Source organism: Eurosta solidaginis, chromosome 1 (genome assembly GCF_040869045.1).
Source record: "Eurosta solidaginis isolate ZX-2024a chromosome 1, ASM4086904v1, whole genome shotgun sequence".
NCBI classification, from domain to species: domain Eukaryota; kingdom Metazoa; phylum Arthropoda; class Insecta; order Diptera; family Tephritidae; genus Eurosta; species Eurosta solidaginis.
Genome location: NC_090319.1, coordinates 56,362,733 through 56,386,166, shown reverse-complemented (window position 1 = coordinate 56,386,166; position 23,434 = coordinate 56,362,733). Strand labels below are relative to the sequence as shown.

The following is a 23,434-nucleotide window of genomic DNA, read 5'->3' as shown; positions in this document are numbered from 1 at the left end:
GGCAGCATTGCCAACAAACAAGTCCAATTTTCACAGCTATTCTGCAACAGATGTCGCAGTGTTGTGAATATCAATTGGCACGAACCAGAATGGAAGTAGGATTAATGAAGACAAACAAAAAGCCGCTGTGGTGGCTGAATGGTTATAGCAGCGGCGCCTAAAAGTTGCCGATGAAGGAATTTAGCAGTTCCCGAAATGGATCTATACAACGAGCTTTGGCAGTTGTCTAAAATTTTTTCTTTCTTCTATTCTAATTTAAAAATTTTTTCAATTAAGAAAAAATTTATCATAACAATAATAATGATAAAAAATTATTGTTAGGCCTTGAGCTCGATTCGAACCCGCGATCATAAAAGAAAAAGTATTTTAAAATTTTTGCATAATCTTTGCATTTACAAATCGTAAAAAATTTCACTTTCTGTTTTCATCTTTAAAAAATCTAGCGCATACATAAATACCTACATATATGCATACACAGTTAATATGCAATGCTTGTAACATTTGATTAACTTGTATACAAAGTTTTCATGTAAATACAGAGTTTTGATTAATTCCTAAAAATATTTTAATACATTAATTTATGCTTTATGCTAGACGATTAAACACTAGGCTAAGCAATCAAAACATGTATGCTCACTTAAACATTAAAAGTGATCCGTTAAGTGTTGGCTTGTTTTGATAAGTGTTTTCTTTTACTTTTCATTTTTATTTTTGGTTTATATGTACGTATGTATGTTGCGTTTACTCAGGCCAATATTTCACATTTCCAATCAATAAGATTAACTTGTGGCTTAAAACGTTTTTGTGGAGCTGTAAATAGTATGTATGTATGTAGATAGAAAAGAAAATGCTTTTAAAATAATGCATTTATGTGTTTGTTTGCATGCCATCAATAAACTTACCCAACACACCATAACGTTGTTCATTTTGTAGTTGTGTATAATCGGTGTTTGGTGTGGGTTTGTACTGTGGCACCGCTTGTGCATTCACCATTTCTTCGGTCCAAATTGCATCGTAGGAGTCTTGTAGCAATTTCAACAATTGACCATATTGCGTTTGAAGCTTAGCAGCCATCTCATCTAGGTGCAATTCGATTAAAGCTTTGCATGTGTCACGCATCTGTTGTTGCTGATTAAACAATTTTATAACTTGATTATATAGTGCATCGATGAGTGCCATATCTTCGAATGGATTGCCGGGCTTAAGACTTAATAATTTACGTTCGTGCTTTCGACGATTCTTGCTTGAGCGGAATGTTTTGCTGTTAATTGAATTTGAAAAGTAAAATTTAAAAATTACACATGTGCATACATATATGAATAAAAAATAGTTAATTCGATTATGGAGAAAAATTATTTAAATCGTAAATTTTCAAAACTATAGCTTACAATTTTTAATATTTTTATTTTATTTTTTATATTTCTTAAGCTTTTTTAATTGATTGTTAAATCTTTTTTCACTAGAATTTTGAAAATCTAATACGTGTATTTCAGATCAAAATTAATAAAATGATTAATATTTTGAGTCCAATATCAACCATAAGAGAAAAACTTTTTTATAAGAAGAAAAAAAGAGAAAAAAATTCGCCATAGCATTTTAGCATCAAAATACTTTTTTTTAATATTTATTTAATAAGTTCCCCTTTTTATAAATTTTTGGAACATTATTGATGATTTTTGATAGCCTTGTAAGTACTTGTTATTATAAAAAAAAATTTGAGCTGATAGGCCTTAGTTAAATAAAACACAATATTTAAAGTTGTATTTTAGTTTTACTTCGTCGATATTTCGATTTCAGTCTGAAATCATCTTCAGGACTGTCAAACACAAATAGAAAAAAGGACTATTAGAATAATATTCTATTTTGCATATAGGTATATAATAAACGAACTTACACATATGACTATGTTTGATCGACTGATCAGATGTTCAAAAATTAAGTATAATAAAGCATAAGAACGAAAGTAAACAATAGAAAATACCGCAAGTGTAAACAAATTTTTGCAATAACAATAATACATAGGACAAGGAACAATAAGACAGAAAAAATTACATGAGCCATAACTATGGTGTTTAGTTGTTGTCATTGGGTAGATTTTTAGCGGGATGTTGGCTGGACGCTGTTTGAATTTGCTGAGCACCGTGAAGCTTGCACTGCATGTTGTTGTTGCTTCAGCAATAGGCTCTGGCGACCCCAAGCTCCTCATGGAACTTGGGGGTAGGGAGGGAGGGAATGGCCTGAAAGTTTAACGTGGCCACATAAATCGTACCAGAGATGGTCGGGCTAACACCTTAATGGTGCTATGGTACCATCACACCGATAACACTCCCCAAAGCCTTCGGGGAGCAACCTTATCGCCACAACAACAACAACAACATAATTCATTACCAAAGACGGATAAAGCGATGAAACTTGGTAGGTGAGTTGAACTGATGACGCTGAATAGAGAATTAGTAAAATTTTGTACAATGGGCGTGGCACCGCCCACTTTTAAAAGAAGGTAATTTAAAACTGTTGCAGGCTGTAATTTGACAGTCGTTGAAGATATCGTGATGAAATTTGGCAGAAACGTTACCCCTATTACTATATATATGCTTAATAAAAATTAGCAAAATCGGAGAACAACCACGCCCACTTTAAAAAAAAAATTTTTTTTTAGTCAAATTTTAACAAAAAATTTAATATCTTTACAGTATATAAGTAAATTATGTCAACATTCAACTCCAGTAATGATATGGTGCAACAAAATACAAAAATAAAAGAAAATTTCAAAATGGGCGTGGCTCCGCCCTTTTTCATTTAATTTGTCTAGGATACTTTTAATGCCATAAGTCGAACAAAAATTTACCAATCCCTTTGAAATTTGGTAGGGGCATAGATTTTATGACGTTAACTGTTTTCTGTGAAAATGGGCGAAATCGGTTGAAGCCACGCCCAGTTTTTATACACAGCCGTCCGTCTGTCCTTCCGCATGGCCGTTAACACGATAACTTGAGCAAAAATCGACATATCTTTACTAAACTCAGTTCACGTACTTATCTGAACTCCTTTTATCTTGGTATAAAAAGTGAACGAAATCCGACTATGACCACGCCCACTTTTTCGATATCGAAAATTACGAAAAATGAAAAAAATGCAATAATTCTATACCAAATACGAAAAAAGGGATGAAACATGGTAAGGTAATTGGATTGGTTTATTGACGCGAAATATAACTTTAGAAAAAACTTTGTAAAATGGTTGTGACACCTACCATATTAAGTAGAAGAAAATGAAAAAGTTCTGCAGGGCAAAATAAAAAACCCTTGAAATCTTGGCAGGTATTACATATATAAATAAATTAGCGGTATCCAACAGATGATGTTCTGGGTCACCCTGGTCCACATTTTGGTCGATATCTGGAAAACGCCTGCACATATACAACTACCACCACTCCCTTTTAAAAGCCTCATTAATACCTTTAGTTTGATACCCATATCGTACAAACGCATTCTAGAGTCACCCCTGGTCCACCTTTATGGCGATATATCGAAAAGGCGTCCACCAAAAACTAAGCCCCACGCCCTTTTGAAATACTCATTAGCACCTTTAGTTTGATACCCATATTGTACAAACGCATTCTAGAGCCACCCCTGGTCCACCTTTATGGCGATATTTCGAAAAGTCTTCCACCTATAGAACTAAGGCCCACTCCCTTTTAAAATGCTCATTAACCCCTTTCATTTGATACCCATATCGTACAAACAAATTCTAGGGTCACCCCTGGTCCACCTTTATGGCGATATCTCGAAACGGCGTCCACCTATACGACTACCACCACTCCCTTTTAAAACCCTCATTAATACCTTTAATTTGATACCCACATCGTAAAACACATTCTAGAGTCGCCCACGGGCCACCTTTATGGCGATATCTCGAAAAGGCGTCCACCTATAGAACTAAGGCCTACTCCCTTTTAAAATACTCATTAGCACCTTTCCTTTGATACCCACATTCTAGAGCCACCCCTGGTCCACCTTTATGGCGATATTTCGAAAAGTCTTCCACCTATAGAACTAAGGCCCACTCGCTTTTAAAATGCTCATTAACCCATTTCATTTGATACCCATATCGTACAAACAAATTCTAAGGTCACCCATGGGCCACCTTTATGGCGATATCTCGAAAAAGCGTCCACCTATACAACTACCACCACTCCCTTTTAAAACCCTCATTAATACCTTTAATTTGATACCCATATCGTACAAACACATTCTAGAGTCACCCCTGGTCCACCTTTATGGCGATATCTCGAAAAGGCGTCCACCTATAGAACTAAGCCCCACGCCCTTTTAAAATACTCATTGACACCTTTCGTTTGATACCCATATTGTACAAACACATTCTAGAGTCACCCCTGGTCCACATTTATGGCGATATCTCGAAAAGGCCTCCACCTATACAACTACCACCACCCCCTTTTAAAACCTTCATTAATACCTTTAATTTGATACCCATATTGTACAAACGCATTCTAGAGTCACCCCTGATCCACCTTTATGCCGAAATCTCGAAAAGGCGACCACCTATACAACTACCACCACCCCCTTTTAAAACACTCATTAATACCTTTGATACCCATATCGTACAAACACATTCTAGAGTCACCCCTGGTCCACCTTTATGGCGATATATCGAAAAGGCGTCCACCAAAAACTAAGCCCCACGCCCTTTTGAAATACTCATTAGCACCTTTCGTTTGATACCCATATTGTACAAACGCATTCTAGAGCCACCCCTGGTGCACCTTTATGGCGATATTTCGAAAAGTCGTCCACCTATAGAACTAAGGCCCACTCCCTTTTAAAATGCTCATTAACCCCTTTCATTTGATACCCATATCGTACAAACAAATTCTAGGGTCACCCCTGGTCCACTTTTATGGCGATATCTCGAAACGGCGTCCACCTATACGACTACCACCACTCCCTTTTAAAACCCTCATTAATACCTTTAATTTGATACCCATATCGTAAAACACATTCTAGAGTCACCCATGGGCCACCTTTATGGCGATATCTCGAAAAGGCGTCCACCTATAAAACTAAGGCCTACTCCCTTTTAAAATACTCATTAGCACCTTTCGTTTGATACCCATATTGTACAGACGCATTCTAGAGTCACCCCTGGTCCACCTTTGTGCCGATATCTCGAAAAGGCGACTACCTATAGAACTAAGGCCCACTCCCTTTTAAAATGCTCATTAACCCATTTCATTTGATACCCATATCGTACAAACAAATTCTAGGGTCACCCATGGGCCACCTTTATGGCGATATCTCGAAAAGGCGTCCACCTATACAACTACCACCACTCCCTTTTAAAACCCTCATTAATACCTTTAATTTGATACCCATATCGTACAAACACATTCTAGAGTCACCCCTGGTCCACCTTTATGGCGATATCTCGAAAAGGCGTCCACCTATAGAACTAAGCCCCACGCCCTTTTAAAATACTCATTAACACCTTTCGTTTGATACCCATATTGTACAAACACATTCTAGAGTCACCCCTGGTCCACATTTATGGCGATATCTCGAAAAGGCCTCCACCTATACAACTACCACCACCCCCTTTTAAAACCTTCATTAATACCTTTAATTTGATACCCATATTGTACAAACGCATTCTAGAGTCACCCCTGGTCCACCTTTATGCCGAAATCTCGAAAAGGCGACCACCTATACAACTACCACCACCCCCTTTTAAAACACTCATTAATACCTTTGATACCCATATCGTACAAACACATTCTAGAGTCACCCCTGGTCCACCTTTATGCCGATATCTCGAAAAGGCGTCCACCTATAGAACTAAGCCCCACGCCCTTTTAAAATTCTCATTAACACCTTTCGTTTGATACCCATATTGTACAAACACATTCTAGAGTCACCCCTGGTCCACATTTATGGCGATATCTCGAAAAGGCCTCCACCTATACAACTACCACCACCCCCTTTTAAAACCTTAATTAATACCTTTAATTTGATACCCATATTGTACAAACGCATTCTAGAGTCACCCCTGGTCCACCTTTATGCCCAAATCTCGAAAAGGCGACCACCTATACAACTACCACCACCCCCTTTTAAAACCCTCATTAACACCTTTCGTTTGATACCCATATTGTACAAACACATTCTAGAGTCACCCCTGGTCCACATTTATGGCGATATCTCGAAAAGGCCTCCACCTATACAACTACCACCACCCCCTTTTAAAACCCTCATTAATACCTTTAATTTGATACACATATCGTACAAACAAATTCTAGGGTCACCCCTGGTCCACCTTTATGGCGATATCCCTAAATGGCGTCCACCTATAGAACTAAGGCCCACTTCCTCATAAAATACTCTTTAATACCTTTCATTTGATACACATGTCATACAAACACATTCCAGGATTACCCACGGTTCATCTTCCTACATGGTTATTTTCCCTTATGTTGTCACCATAGCTCTCAACTGAGCATGTAATGTTCGGTTACACCCGAACTTAACCTTCCTTACTTGTTCTATTTGTGTTTGACAGTCCTGAAGATGATTTCAGACTGAAATCGAAATATCGACGAAGTAAAACTAAAATACAACTTTAAATATTGTGTTTTATTTAACTAAGGCCTATCAGCTCAAAAATTTTTTATAATAATAAATTTTTGGAATTTAAAAAATTTTATTTAATAATAAAATTAAAAAATTGCTTCAAATAAATGTTTTCAAACATTTAAAAAACCATAACGGGCAATCCCCGATTAAATTAAAAAATTTTAATTATTTAAAAGGTTTTTTAAATTTATTTAAAGCAATTGTTTTTGTTTTATTTAAAGCAATAAAGAAGGACCCCACATAGCTGGTATTACTGTATATATTTTCTTAATCCCTTTTGTAATCTAGTTTTTATTTGTATTTTAATTTTAACTTTCTTATTAGTTTTATTTTACATTTTTATTTTCTGTAATTTTATTTTTAATTCCAAAACTTTTTTTTCATACCAAGAATTGGTTTAAAACAAATAATAAAAAGGTGTTTGGTTTTTTTTTGTAAACATTTATTTAAAAGTTGGCTAATAATTCTTTTCCTTATTTGTCCGGTATTTTGTTGTTAAATTATTCACAACAAGGACAATACTGGTTTTACGATAATCAGATTTTGGCATTATTTGAATAAAATTTTATTAACATAATTATTGGAATGAATATGCATCTTAAGAAAATAATTTTAAAATACTAGATCCATGAGTAAATTATCATTGAATATATTTTTTATAGATAATTCATTTTTGAAAAGTTTTCCGATTGAAAATTCGTTTCAAAAACTCATAGTTTGCTCATTTAAATATGAAGCAAAAAAAAATATTTTTTATATTCACTGCAAGGCGAATCTATACTAGGTGGTGGCAAAGCGAATTCAACCAATTCGCCGTGCAGAAGAATGTCAAGTCAAAAGAAAACTTTCATTGATTTCGATTAACTGACTTGTTGTAGTACAAGGTGCTGTATGGAAAATTATCAAGACGAAGCAATCAGCTGATGGGATAACACCACCTATAATGAATTCGCCTTGATTCACTGAAAGAAAATGAGTGTTTCTTTTCTTGTTTACTTATTATTCGAATAACGAACAAAATAATTTATTTGCCACTCAAAGAAATTTCTTTGAATAAAAAAACTATATGTATTTGTAATAAGCAGAGCTGCTCAAGCCCCATGATTCAATTTTCAATGATGACAGAGCTTTGACGCTCCCAAATTTAAAAATTTGGACGGGTTGCTTTTACGAAGTAAGGAAAATGGGGAATAACTCAATCCCCTTCATCCAAAATAGTAGTAGAAAAGTACCTTAGTAGTATATTAGTAGTGATAATAAATTTGAAAAGCCAACAGGTTTTGTGGGAAATAATTAATTTTCTACTAAATATTTCATGAATCGATAAAGAGTTATGTTGGTTTGGTCATTCTTTCAGAATTTGTTTGAAGAATGCTGTAGGTCAGAATTTTATTCAAAAATACACTATCTCAAAATTTGTTTCAAAAATTCCCTATTTGAGCGTAAGTTCAATGCATTTTAGCTGGAGTCATTGGTGCCGTATGTCGTATCGCTGTATCCGTATCCCTAACGTAATCAGCTGTTTATCGTTACGACGGTAACCAAAACCCAATTGGTTGGCTACGATACGGTTACGACCTTAGCGGCACCAATAATCGATTGCATTGATTCTCATAAGATTGGTTGAATCAGCTGTTAAAAGGTTACCGATACGGTTATCGATAAAGCACCAATGTCTCCAGCTTTTGACATAAGAGGGAGTTAATTAAAAGAATTCTGAGATAAGGCGTTCTTCAATCTAATTCTGATATAGAGCGTTCTTACGACAAATCCTGAAATGGGAAATTTTTGAAAAGTATTTTGAGATAGGGCGATTTCGAATTGGCAGCCGGCATGGGGTAATACTCTACTAATCAGCCGCAATGAACTGACAAAAACAAAAAAATTTAAGAAAATGGCTTATTGATTTAGAACTTTATATTCCGGCCTTGACTCTGGCAGAGGAGTTAAGCTTTTGTGCGGTCCTGCTACACAAGGAGTATTTACCTTTTTATTCTGAAATTTCGGAAAGCTCTTTTCCGTTTAAGTATTCAGGGAAGTGCTTCTGATGATTTAGAATATCCGAAACACGTTCGTTTGATACTACCTCACGGGCTCCGAAAATTCTTAAATGAAGACCAATGTTGAGAACATACGGAATTAATGAGTTAACATGCTCAATGAGTACATTTCGTTATGGCAACTCCATTATTTACTAATGACATTTTTACGTGAATCGATTTACTAGTCGATTTTTTGACGTTGAACCAAAGAGGATAAATACAATAAGAGGCGTCACTCGTTATATTTTTGGCATTTACTCGATGTATACTGAGAGGTAGTCGCTACTTTTTTTTGGGCGAGATGTTTATAAATGTCTTCTATACATTTTCGTGGAGTATTTGTGTTTATTTTTCGACTGTATTTAATTAATTTATTTAATTCTCTTTCCAAAAATCACAGTTGCACAAGGGGCCTACACGGCATGGATAAATGCGAGACAATTAAAAATGTCCCTCTCAGAAAACATTCGGCATCAATTTTTTCAATTTCCAGCGAGATACTCGCCACAAAATAACGAGTGACGGCTCTTATTGTATTCATCCTCTTTGGTTGAACGATGAATTTTAAATCTGTTTAGGTTTCGTATGTTCATAGGTTTACGAAAGTACACGATTCCTTGGTGTCGGTACTTTTCTATTAAATTACCTATGTTCAGCCACACTAATAGATCATCGCATAGTTAATATATTCCTCATAAAATTAAAAAATTGTTCCAAGGAATTATGCAGTTCAGTACTTATCGGGTATTTGTAAACTGATTTCTTCCTATTTCTACTACTAATATTTTTCGAAGAAACGCAAAGAAACAACACACCCAACAAACATTTAGGTTAGAAAACGATTAGAAGACGAATCGAATTCTAATGTATTTCTCTAAGGTAGAAGGTTAGACGACGATTTGCGAAACTGTCGGGAATTATAGCATTCTCGACAAAAAGGGGACTTCGTTCGCGATATCGAGAAAAGGGTTAGAATTCTAATCGAATTCTAACGTCAATTTCTAATATGTTTCTAATGAGAATTTTAAAGTGATGCGCAATTAAGTTCAATTATTTAAAATCAGCGAAATTTTCATTGTTTCATTATGTCAAATACTTTTGTTTGGTTATAAGCTTATGTATTAAGAATGAACATATTTCAAAGGCTTCTTCTATTATAATAAATTAAATTAAGTCTTTTAAGATTAAAGGTACTTTTTGCACATTTCATAATAAAAAATAGAACAAAAATAATTCAAAATCATATCGTATGTTTCACAGTTTTCAGTACTAGTTATTGTGTTGAAATTTTCGCTTCCACTTATTCCCTCAGGATTGAGCTCAGCGCGTTGGTTTGAGGTACGGATGAGGTAGCGTTTTCTTCATGCCATTCCAATAGCACTTTAATAATCTGCTCGTTTTCCTTTTTTTGATTCATTTTCACTTACTAGTATTTATTAGTATAAATAAATAAACTTATTTCGCAGCTTATATTTCCACACAGCTTTTCACTATTTTTAGGTGGTTTGTATAACACTAAGAATGAGTGATCATGTCGTGAAAATAATCGATAACTGTGACAATAATCATAACATCGCATTTCTAGTGTTATTGGAATCGTTTCGCAGTCGAATTCTAACCTAGTTTTCGATTCGAAATGCATTAGAGAACTACATTAGAATTCTAATTTAAAATTAAAATATTTCTCCAACGTTAGAAACTGTGTTTGATGGGCAGTTAACGGATGTCAACTCGACTTGGGAGCAAAATGGCTGCAATTGTCAAAAAATTTGTCAGCCGAGCAAACCTCTTGTAATTGAATCATGCTCAATCCCTATACACTTATATTAGTACTTTTGTTTTTGTTTTGCCTTGAAGAATAGGCACAGATACAAATTCACGCTTTGAATATAAAAAAAATTTCATATGGTTAGGCACTTCCATCTCATATGAAAATGCAAAGAAAAAGCCCTTCCATATGAAGCCCAGGCCCTTCGGTATGATATTCAAATTTACACTAAAAAGTTTACAAGAAAGAATTTTTCAAAAATAGTGTAGGACTGAGAAAAATTATAATTTATTCATTAAGCGAACCACCAAAACATCTAAAATAACATCTAAAATAATTTTTCTTTTGTTTTTCAATTTAAAAAAATTTCGGTGTACATATAATTTTGTATATGTACTGTGATTTGCACTTCAATATAAGAGTGTTTGAACAGCCCTGGTAATAACCGACAAAAAATTAATTTATCTTTTATTTGTTATTCGAAAAAGTTTTGCCCAACTTTAGCTATAACTATTTACAAATTCTTAGGTTATACCAAACTTTTTTTTATTTAAATTTTTTATTTATTTTCGGTTTTATGCTTTTATTTTCAATAAATTTTTTTTTAATTAACATTTGTTTTTTTTTTTTTTTTTTGTTACTTAATTTTAATTTTTGGTTTTTGTTACTTATTTTGTTTTTTTTTTTTGCGCGATAAATTTTTTTTAATACCAATTCACACTTTTTTTCATACCAGAAAAATTCTGTAACGTACTCTATGTTAAAAAACGTATAATGCAAGGCGCGATATTCTCCGAAGAGATTTTAGGCCGAGCTTCTCTTCCAATTTGCGTTAAGCTCCTTTTAATTTTCCTACAAATTGGCGGGACGGGACCCACATATTTTATGCCGTCTCCGAACGACATCTGCAAGGCTTGACTTTTCACTGAGAAGCTTTACATGGCAGAAATACACTCGGAGTGCTTGCCAAATCACGGCCGTGGGGCGACCCCGTTTAGAAAAACTCTCTTTTAAATTGTTTCTAAAAAAATTGTTTCTAAAATTTTGATGTTGCGGAACACTCTAGCACCACACCCTGGCGGCTGCCGAAATACGCATAGTCGGACGAAATATCGGAGATGTAAATTTTATACCAACATTGTCGCAACAGGAACTTTTCCATATGATTTGAAGCATTGAATGTTAGCTCCCATCCCTAAACCCGATAAAGCTTAAAATAATTTGATGAATGAACGAGTTTATATAAAAAAAAGAATTAAAAGAGTACTTGGGCTCAAATTTACCAAAACATTGCGATGGAACGAACACTGCAAATTTATAGCTGGCAGGCTTAACAATATAACAACGTCCTAAAAATTATCTGCTCGAGAAAAAAAAGGTCCACATAAAGAAAAAGCTTTAAGCATATGCCGATCACCTACTTCGGGTATAACACAACACTGCTTATCAATTTATGGTTGGAGAACTGCAGCTAATATTAGAAAAATAAACACCGTGAGCAACAAATACATATATATTGTAACGAATTTGCTGCAAATCCTCTTATTTGCCCTTTTGCTAGGTTCGTATCGCTAAATGTTGAATAAATAACTCCAATATTGAATACTGGAAAAATGGCCTTTATTAAAATACTTCACAATAACACTCAAACTGTGCAACGAATAGCTTAATAACCAAACTGATAGCTTAAATGAAACTGACTTTCAAAATAATACTGCTATTGCTCGCTAGATATCGTCTTAGTCGTAACCATAGATGAATGGATTTGCAACTCTTTGTTTCGAGAGAGCGCTGTCAAAATGCACATTTTTTATAACATTTATCAATGATGCCACTCCAAACAAAAATGAATAGATCTGAAAATGGGGATTTTTGACATACATTTCGGCGATTATAGTTTCAATAATTTAAAAAAATGATAGTCGTAAAATATTCATTTCTCTAAACTCATTTTACAATAATACTACTAGTTGGAGTCAAATATAAACAAATCTAAGTAAAATTTACATTTTGATTAAAGTAATTGGTCAAATATTGTAACGCATTTAACTCACAGTGAAAACCATATATTCTTTTGGAATTTCAGTAAATCCGACCTATGATATAATAGTTAACATCATTCAATGGTAGGGCCTATCCTACATGTCTGACGTTCCAGGTTCTGTGATCAAAATGGACTGGTTGCATCGGGACTTCATATTTACAGAACTTGTTTTTGTGATGACATTTGAATGGGAAATAATATTTACCCTTCGCCTTCGAACTAATAATATTTACACAAAAACAAGTATTTTTATCCTTTTTCCCATAATTTTTGAACGCTGTTCTACAGTTGTAGGTCAAACTAAAGTTTACCAAAATTTTTGGCACGTTTTTCGTTTTGGCTGGGACATTTTTTGTTCTGGCACCCGCTTCAGCTGGCGCGAGGGATTTATCTGTGATTGTTGCCAGCAACAACTAGAAGATAAATCCCTCGTGAGAGCGAAAATATGAGAGCGTAAACAAAAGATTCGTATCAATCTAATCTATGGTCGTAACTGCTTGACAACTCAAATCAAACTGAATTACAGCGCCTCTATATAGGTCGCCTTTTATACTCTTTGGTTTCCTCGTTCGCATTTTTCTAGAATCTACTAGCATTGTCCATGAGCTCTCAAACTTCTCAGCTATAACTAAAGTTGCACAATTTTATACATCTTTTAGGCGCTTCCAGAATCTACTAGTCCAGTAGCTCTCAAACTTCTCAGATATATGCATGTGTTAGTGTATTGACTCTCCGCTGCTCGTATACGTACATGGTACATATATGTAGACGCAGTTATTGTTTCGTTTATGTAGATACATAATGATTGAATTATTGATGTGAATGTTTGTACTTTACAGCATAGATTAGATTGATACGAATCTTTTGTTTACGCTCTCATATTTTCGCTCTCACGAGGGATTTATATCCTAGTTGTTGCTGGCAACAATCACAGATAAATACCTCGCGCCAGCTGAAGCGGGTGCCAGAACAAAAAATGTGCCAGCCAAAACGAAAAACGTGCCAAAAATTTTGGTAAACTTTAGTTTGACCTACAACTGTAGAATAGCGTTCAAAAATTATGGGAAAAAGGATAAAAATACTTGCTTAAGTGTAAGTATTATTCGTTCGAAGGCGGAGGGTAAATATTATTTCCCATTCAAAAGTTATCACTAAAAACAGGTTTTGTAAATATGAACTCTCGATGCAACCAGTCCATTTTGATCACAGAACCTGGAACGCCAGACATGTAGGATAAACCCTATCCATTAAATAATGTTAACTATTATATCATAGGTCCGATTTACTGAAATTTAAAAGAATATATGGTTTTCACTGCGAGTTAAATGCGTTACAATATTTGACTAATTAATTTAATCGAAATGTTAGTTTTACTTAGATTTGTTTATATTTAACTCTAACTAGTCGTATTATTTTAAAATAACTTTAAGGAAATAAATATTTTACGACTATCATTTTATTAAATGATTGAAACTATAATCGCCGAAATGTATGTCAAAAATCCCCATTTTCAGATCTATTCATTTTTGTTTGGAGTGGCATCATTGATAAATGTTATAAAAAATGTGCATTTTGACAGCGCTCTCTCGAAACAAAGAGTTGCAAATCCATTCATCTATGGTTTACAGTCTCTCGCGCACACATAGGCGTATAAGTAAATGCATCTGTGTGTGACATCTCTCGCTGCCTTATATATGTGTATACATGATTTGATTATTGACGTAAATATCGCTTAGCATGGCCTTAGTGATGGTATAGCTTAGTGAAGCTAATATCCGTGACAATATATATGTGTTGGCGACTGTCTTATCTATTTCTAAACCAACATGTAAAGCAAAAACTATGTCAGCTTATTAATCAAACGTTGAATAACTCTTGTTGTTGTTGTTGTTGTAGCAATGCTCGCCCCACCTAATAGCCGCGACCGATCACAAATTGTCATCAATATCCTCTAACGGGAGTCCAAGGAAACTTGCCGTTTCAACAGGGGTGGACCATAAGGAAAGGGGTGTTAGAGGCGTTGGTTCCACATTACAATTAAAGAGATGGTTGGTGTCATGTGGGGACACATTGCAAGCAGGGCATACATTTTGTATGTCGGGGTTGATTCTGGATAGGTAAGAGTTTAACCTGTTACAGTATCCAGAACGAAGTTGAGCAAGAGTGACACGCGTTTTTTTCTTCAAGTACTGGATTCACCGGGCAATTCCCGACATAAAGGTCCGACGCCTGTCTATGGAGTTCACCAAGGACCTGCTTGTGTTTTTCCGCTTCATACGGCTGGGTTCTCAGGTGCCGTATTTCCTCAAAATGCTTACGGAGATGACTCCTTAGGCCCCTAGGCGGTGCTGGTTCGTCAATCAGATGTCTGTTGGGATGCCCAGGTTTCTGGGTATTCAACAGAAACTGTTTGGTCAGCATCTCATTTCTCTCCCTGATGGGGAGTATTCTCGCCTCATTATGCAGATGGTGTTCTGGGGACATAAGAAGACAGCCCGTGGCGATTCTGAGAGCAGTATTTTGGCAGGCCTGTAGTTTCTTCCAGTGGGTGGTTTTTAGGCTTGGCGACCATATGGGTGACGCGTAGCACGTAATCGGCTGGCTAATTGCTTTGTATGTGGTCAAGAGCGTTTCTTTATCTTTTCCCCAGGTACTGCCAGCAAGGGATTTGAGGATTTTATTACGGCTCTGAATTCTTGGAACAATTGCGGTTGCGTGCGCACCAAAATGTAGATCCTGATCAAACGTCACACCCAAGATTTTGGGGTGTAGGACAGTCGGTAGCGTAGTGCCATCGACGTGGATGTTCAATATGGTCGACATTTGGGGCGTCCATGTTGTAAATAAGGTCACGGAAGATTTAGTCGGTGACAATGACAGGTTTCGCGAGGCGAAAAAACTGGAGAGATCAGGGAGATAGCCGTTTATTTTATTGCATAGCTCATCGATCTTTGGGCCTGGGCCTGTGGCCATTATTGTGCAGTCATCGGCGTAGGAAACGATTGTGACTCCTTCCGGTGGTGAAGGTAGCTTAGATATGTAGAAATTAAACAAAAGCGGGGATAGGACACCACCCTGTGGCACCCCTTGTTTAATTCTCCTTTGTTTTGATGTTTCGTTTCTGAATTGCACCGATGCCTGCCGACCACCCAGATAATTTGCGGTCCACCTTTTAAGACATGGGGGAAGGGTAGACCCTTCCAGGTCTTCCAGTAACGAGCCATGGTTGACCGTATCAAAAGCTTTTGATAGGTCTAACGCTACGAGTACTGTTCTATGGTTGGGATATTGATTCAAACCGCAATTTATCTGGGTGCTAATGACATTTAGCGCGGAGGTAGTGCTATGGAGTTTTCTGAAGCCATGCTGATGAGGGGCTAGCTGCAAATGTGCTTGGAAATGAGGGAGAAAAATGGCTTCAAGCGTCTTTGCCACTGGCGATAGGAGAGATATCGGACGATATGACTCACCTACGTTAGCTGGTTTCCCAGGCTTTAGTAGCGGGACCACCTTGGCCATTTTCCATTTCTCGGGTATGACAAAGGTGGAAAGAAACAGGTTGAAGACATGCGCTAAATATTTGAAACCCTCTTTTCCTAGGTTTTTAAGCATCGGCATGGCTATGCCCACTGCTTTGGATGGTTTAGCGCGACCAATGGCGTCCTCAACCTCTCTAGCGGTGATGGTAATTGGTGACGCGCTGAGTTTGTGTTTATGTGCACGTCTATTGGCTCTCCGTCTATCTTTGTCGACCGTAGGATGCATTATATATTGTCGGCAGAAAGCGCTCGCGCATTTTTTCGCATCCGACAGCACCTTATCGCCAAAGGCGATGGAAACTTTGTCTTTGTGCTTAGTCGGATTCGATAGGGACTTTACGGTGGACCAAAGTTTACCTACACCGGTAGAGAGGTTACAACCTCTTAGGTGCTCTTCCCATTTCGCCCGCTTGTGTTCGTCCACAAGCAATCTGATGCGTTGGTTTATATCCCTTATTTGGGGGTCGCCTGGATCAAGCTGTCTTATAAGGTCGCGTTCCCTCGCTAAGCTCGCGGCCTCCGCCGGGAAGTGGGGCCGGATTTCGGGAATTCTCCCGGCGGGAATGAAATGTGCCGAGGCGGATTCAATGACCTTACGGAAGGCACGCTCCCCTTGGCGGGCATCAGTCGGGATAGGGAGGGCAGCAAAGCTGCTGTCTGTTGCAGATTTATATTCTTCCCACTTTCCTTTTTTGAAGTTTATGAAAGTGCGTTTTTCGGTGACGATGAAGTCGGCGGTACGCTCGAACGAAATAAGTATGGGCAGGTGGTCGGATGCCAATGTTACCATCGGCTGCCAGTTGACGCAGTTTACGAGTTCTGCGCTCACGATTGAGATATCTGGCGAGCTATGACAGCTTCCTACAATACGTGTGGGGGCGTCTCCGTTAATTGTGCAGAACGTCGTTTCGTCTATTTGATCCGCCAACATCTCACCCCTACTGTCCGCCCGCAAGTTTATCGCCTAAGATAATGCGATTGTTGCCAGTGAGTAAGGCCTCGATATTAGGGCGGTATCCACTGGGGCAACAGGTGACAGGAGGGATGTAGATGTTGATGATTTCTAGATTTGCATCGCCTGACCGGACAGATAGGCCTTGACGTTCTAAGACATTGTCACTGCGGTCGATGCCAGGATCAAATATATGATATTGCACAGAGTGGTGTATAATAAACGCGAGGCCGCCTCCATTTCCGCTCTCGCGGTCTTTCCTGTGGACATTATAACCAGAGCAGGTCTGCAATGCAGATCTTGCTGTGAGTTTAGTCTCTTGAATCGCAGCAATGCGGATGTTGTGCCGCTTCATGAAATCGACTATCTCCGTAATCTTCCCAGTTAGTCCATTACAGTTGAACTGCAGAATTCTGAAGTGCATGAGGGGTGACGCCGCCACTCTAGGGGTAAGTGAGGGGTGACTACGCCTAGGTTGTGGAAGGCCAGGACGCAATTGCTGTTGTGGCCTTGGGACTGGGCGCCCTTGGGCAAGCATTGGGGTACCCGGATGATTTGGGTTTGCGACCTGGCAACATGGCGCGATGAAACCCGTCGAGGGGTTGCCGTCGCGGAGACCAGAACATCTAGGAAAGTGGCACCACCCAAGGCAGGAGCTGCATTGAGCGGATGTCGCAAACCTATATATTTTGTGCTGGCAGATGGTGCAAACGGAGGCAGGGACTAAGAGTCTGTTTCCCTGACCTGCACGATTGCTGACAGAAAAGAGGGGAGGAGAAGAAGACGGGGGGAGGGGCTGATGCTCAGCATTGCTACCAGCTCTACTACGAAGGTAGTAGTTATGAGTGGTATCAGCTGTTTGAGTTGTTGGCGCCGTGGGGCGCGAGCAGCAGCGGGTACTTGTTGTGGCTTGCTGAGCAGCGAAGCTGCTGGAAGGTAGTGGGAATACGCTTAGGCGTAGACTACGGGACGCCCTTGGGCGTGAGCAGCAAGGAGCCACAAAAGATTTATAAAAGTTACGTGGACGTCGGGTTTTGGGATCAAGCCCAGAACAACCTGTCCGATGCAACCATCCCTTGCACGAGACACACTGAACAGAGTATGACCGTCCTAAAAAGATTCTTTTCTGGCAAATGCAGCAAAACCATTTCTCAGGACCGGGGTGAGGAGACGGACCCGGATTGGGTTCGATACCTTCCCGGAGTAAGAGAATGTGTAGCAGTCCTGCTGCAAGGAGCTGCTGGGAGGATGACAATTTGTGGGAGGGACGAAACAAATTAAATGGGGTCACACTGATATGACAGTCCTTGGTCGGGAAAAATCCCGAATCGCTCCGGTACATAGAACCGACTGCCTTGGGAAGCGAAATAACTCTTCCCAACAAGTGTTACTTTGGACTGCGTAATTGAAAATTAAAGTTCTCTGGATGACGAACACAAACCACGCTCTACAATTCGCTTCAACAGACCTGTCCTGATGTATGGCTCTGTATCGTGGTTGGTGTCGAGAGAAGATGAGACGGCTCATGAGTGTTTGAAAGAAAAGTTATCCGGATGATTTATGGTCCTGTACGTGATAGCGACGGCGAGTATCGAAGGAGGTATAATAATGAAATGTATCAGGTTTACTTAGATCTTCTCTAGATAGCACAACGAAAAAGGTCCAAAGGCTTCGCTGGCTAGGTTATGTTAAGCGGATGGAAAAAGACGATCCGGCGGAAAACGTATTTCAGGCGACTCCGCTGCTAGGAAGCAGAGGAAGGGGGAGACCTGCACTGAGTTGGGGGACTCAGGTGGATGAAGACATGACTTCCTTTGGTGCCCCTGATTGGCGTCAGTTATCGCGAAACAGAATGACTTGTTACAAAACTGCCATATATTCGCTGAGGTGGTTAGGCGCTAATTAATGATGATGAACAACAAATGATTTAGAACCGCAGTAGAAGCTCAACTTGCAACTACTTTAGAAACACTCAAATAAGATATACCACGACTTCCAACAGATGAACGGTGGCGAGAAAAAATCTCTTACCAATCAAAGCCGAAGATATACAACCTTAAAGCAACGTCATTGACAGAAACCGGTTATGAATTGGCCCTCATAAAAAAGGTTTTAATAGTTACATTATTTTTATCTTTATCTATGTTAAATGAATGTTAAATTGCAATAAATTATACCGAACATTCCGGCATAAATCACATGACTAACTAAATAAACAAAGAAAGTAGCATCATATGTGTCTTACCCAGTGCCTTGCGAGCTACCTGTGTATCGTGATGAGCGCATACTCGTAGTATCTGATAGCAAATCTGCCTCATCAATATCATTTTCATAAAAATTTATTAGACCATCACGTTTTTGTTGCGCCAACACGCGCACTTCATTTAAACGCTCTTTATGCTCAACAAATAGATTTTCATCATCACCTAACTGCTCTTGCAATTGTTTACGGTATGCAAGCAGTTCTGGCTTTACCAGCTCCTCCAACAAATTAGTATCTTTACTATTCAAACGAACTTCTAGTATTGCCTGCAAATATAGATGGCCTTTGAGGAGGCACTGCAGAGATTCTTTGAAATTAGCGCCATATGCTTTATGTAACTGATGAGCAATTTCGTAATAACCTTGCTCCTGTAATGCTGGCACCATGGATCTAAACAAAAACGAAAAATTTAACAAAATTTTAAATATTTTAGATTAAAGAATGAATAATTTCCGTACAATGCTATTGCCGCTACATCTTGTCCATCGCGTTGCGCCAGCATCAAAACACGTCTCCAATCCAATATATTTTTTGCGCTGAGTAGCGCCTGTGTGACACTGCCGCCACGTTCGTACATAACACTCGCACTTTCAAGTTCACCTTTGGCACGCAGATGATCAGCAAAAGCTAAACATATTTGCTGTAGGCATTTACTCAAAGTATTTTCTTGCTCCTCATTATAGTATGTCGCCCCCTCGTACCTGTACAATTTTAAAGCTTCTTTGTAGAGCTCATGACGTTTAATGAATTCCAAAGCTTCATCGAACTTTTCAGTGCCACATTTTACGATATGCCCCAATGCTTTTTCGTGTCGCTTCAAATATTCATCAATTTTAAATTTACGGTAATTTAAATCCAATTTTTTTAGGTCATTGAGAAATGGCAAAAATTCTTTAGGGTCTTTTTGTGATTTTTGCGCAACAAAGAGTACTAATCCGAAATCGTATGTGCCCAGCGCCACATTATACAGCTCATTTACATCGACTAGATAGAGTAAATATTTGAGTGCATCTTCTGCGGGTGCTTCGTGTAAGGGTTCGTTTGGCTTGCTTTTTATATTTGCGCTTTGTTCTTTCTTCGCCTGCCAAACTAGTTGGAGTGCTTGTTCTAATTTTCCTATTTTGACATATGCTGTAATTATTGGGAGTCGGAAACGTTCATCGCCACTTGCGGCCATATGCGTACATAAGAGCGCAGCGAGGTATGTAACTTTGGATTCGATTTTGAAGTCTTCGGGATATGTTTGTTTGTCTGCAGTGTAGTTGCTTGCGTACATCGTTTTAGAAAAGTCCTGTTTTGAAAAAAAAAAAAAAAAAAAACAAGGTGATATTACACCTATTTTCCATGTAAAGAATCAATGTACTAATATCAACTAGTAATATTATTCAAATAAAGCTGATTGAATCACAGTTCACACTCACCTCATTTTGCAGATCAATCAAAAAAAGGTTCAACCAATGGGGATTTTTTATTTTCCGTAAAAATATGTGTACATTATTCACAAATCGTACCATATTATGATCACATAAAATATTTAAATTTATACGCTGTTTACGCAGCATATCAAAAGCCTCATGATAGCAAAAGCGGTCAAGCAATTCGCCCATTATCTCTAGCGCTAGTACACGTGGAGAAATGGCCTCCAAATTACCACGCGGCATTTGCAAAACAACACGCGCATCATTTTCTATGGTTGTCACCAATCTACCGCCACGTTCCATATTACGCGTGTAAACAATTTTACGTATGGAGAGTAATACAAAGTTCAATTCTGTCAATTTAGTATAGACTAAATAATTTCCTGCCAAACAGAAAGATGTCACGTCACCGGATATCAAGTCGCCATTAATATAGAGACGTTGATTGGGCAGCAAGGATATAAGGCAACCCGAATCGGAGGCTGCTGCTTTATGCCATTCCATACGTAATGATGCTTGCTCTAAATGTTCATACACTTTCTCCAACTTTAGTGTATTATCATTTTGTAATGTAATTTGTCTAATTTCGCCATTTATGGACTGTACAAAGAATTGACTCAATTTGGCATAACCCACGCAACTACTTGCCGCGTTGCTATTCAGCTGTAATACGTTGACAACTTTGTACGATTCTGTGGAAAGATCCAATACAAGCACACAGACATTACTATTTTGGCCAAAATTTGTATATGCTACTAAGCGCGATTCATCAAACCAGTACATATTGGTCAATTCGAGAGGTGAATTGTAGCTTTTAGACTCATTTTCCTTTCTTTTTAAAACACTTACTTTTTTAAATGTAAGTGAACTGCCAGAAACATCTGTGCAGTAAAGTTGTATATGATCTTCTACATCGTAAATGCACAATTGTAAATCATCGTGATTGCCCTCACCAATGGCGCATCCGTTGATGTATGCTTCTGATGCAATTTCTCGGCTACACATTGGCGGTGGCACAATTGCTTTGGAAAAGTCAGTTAATAATAACTTTTTACCATCTATAACTGCCACAATGCCACTGCGCTCGTAACGATCAAAGTCGAGACGCCACCTATAGATTAGATATGTACCATTTGTCAACCAAACATGTAATGTCTTTTCCTCGCCTATGCGTTGGTCCCACAAGTAATTTATGACAGCATTTGTTTTATCAAATGTGATCACCTGTTTCAAATACCAATGATAATTGCCGATGGTATAAAGATAAAGTAGCTGCTTTTCTGTGGATTTATTCATTGTTTCAATGGTAAGTATGTCGGAATCATTACTCCATTTCAGACTCTGCACAGGCTCGTCAAGCAATGAAAACGGTAATACAATTTCACGGTGTCTTAATCCATTCTTTTCAAAAAGCGAAATAGTACTTTTGTTTGGGAATAATTGAGGCACAGCAATCCAAGTGCCTGAAGGACGCCAAGCAATTGGTGGCTGTAAATCATTCCAACGTTCCGAAATATATGATAAGTCACCTTCTTTGTTGAACACTTTGAACATACGCCCCACTTCTGTACTCACAAAAGATACCGCAAAAAATGCGCTATCAGCACGCCAAGTTATTTGAATATCCTGAAATTTAAAAGCATTTCAAAAATAAATACTACACACAATATTAGCTTTCAGACTAACCTGTGGCAGTTGCTCTGTATTTGTTGGTGGTTTAAACTCACTCATTCTTTTGGCGGCAATCTTACCTTCTGTACCATGGAATTGTGTTTCTTTCTTGCCCCATCCTACATTCACGAATTGATTGTCGGGATCACATTGCTCCGTTAGCAAATATTCGGTTATAACATCATAGGTGCAAGTCATAACTACTACACTTCCGGGTTTTGTAATAAAAACTGCAACTTCCTGATCTGGACTCCATGCCATAAGTTGCAAACCGACATCACAAAACGTGCATTCTTCGTGTGCATCAGTGCTTGGGTTCACAGCCAAGACTTCACCACCCTCGGTAGCCAAACAAATCTCATTATTTAAAGCTAAATATTCTGCGGCCACAATACCAGGCACTGTAGTGATTAATTTTGTTGCACCTGTGCTTGTTTTTATTTCAAATAGATCGAACTCAGTCACTGCATAGAGGGGTGAATCTATTTCCTTGTCACTTTCGCTTGGATCAAGTAAATAGTATTTAAATTCGGGTCCCTTTATATTCAGCTGCTGACAGGACTGTAGTTTGAGATTTCTCATTTTATGTATTGATAACTATAACTATTTTATTATAATCCTCTAGTTAAATTTAGAGAGCAGCAAATACAAAATGTGATGAAATTTTGGCTTTTTAACGTGCACAGATTAATATAGAGATTCCAAATCATATTCGATATATAGTAATATCGATTCTGATAAGTGTAAAATTTTCCCGTTCAATTTCGCATAACTGAATTGCTAAAGGGCTGATTAAACTGCTTTAACCCTAACGCCATAGTCGTAACCATACACATATCCATAACTATCTCCAATGTGTCGATTAATGGTGCCTTAACATAAGAATCGTGAAATTTTCATAAAAATGAAGAAAACGCAAAAAATTATGCAAACATTCCACAAAAAATAAGTCTATGAGTCATATGTATCCAAAACAGTGAATAAAATCTACAAAAAGTTATTAATTATATTATAGTGTTAGCGTTATGGTATGGAACCATTAATCGATTACATTGATTTCCATAAGGTAGGTTCGATCAGCTGTTTT

At 37.8% G+C, this 23,434-nt stretch overlaps 1 protein-coding gene across 1 annotated transcript; it reads right to left on the bottom strand.

The window, feature by feature from the left end:
• Positions 1 to 332: 332 nt before the first annotated feature.
• Positions 333 to 23,047, bottom strand: Elp1 (elongator complex protein 1). Its single transcript, XM_067791189.1, has 6 exons — positions 22,363 to 23,047; positions 20,680 to 22,302; positions 19,717 to 20,549; positions 19,241 to 19,648; positions 903 to 1,261; positions 333 to 810 (listed from the first exon to the last, which is right to left on the bottom strand). Exons 1-6 carry the CDS (start codon positions 22,927 to 22,929, stop codon positions 746 to 748), a joined length of 3,855 nt encoding a protein of 1,284 aa, XP_067647290.1. The 5' UTR covers positions 22,930 to 23,047; the 3' UTR covers positions 333 to 745.
• Positions 23,048 to 23,434: the final 387 nt, after the last annotated feature.

Excerpts from the sequence above, each read along its gene's own strand:
- Elp1 (XM_067791189.1), bottom strand. The coding sequence starts at position 22,929 with ATGAGAAATCTCAAACTACAGTCCTGTCAGCAGCTGAATATAAAGGGA. Across the intron at positions 20,550-20,679 it reads TGATTGATCTGCAAAATGAG|GACTTTTCTAAAACGATGTA; the intron begins GTGAGTGTGAAC and ends TTTTCAAAACAG. Across the intron at positions 811-902 it reads ACAACGTTATGGTGTGTTGG|CTCCACAAAAACGTTTTAAG; the intron begins GTAAGTTTATTG and ends TACTATTTACAG.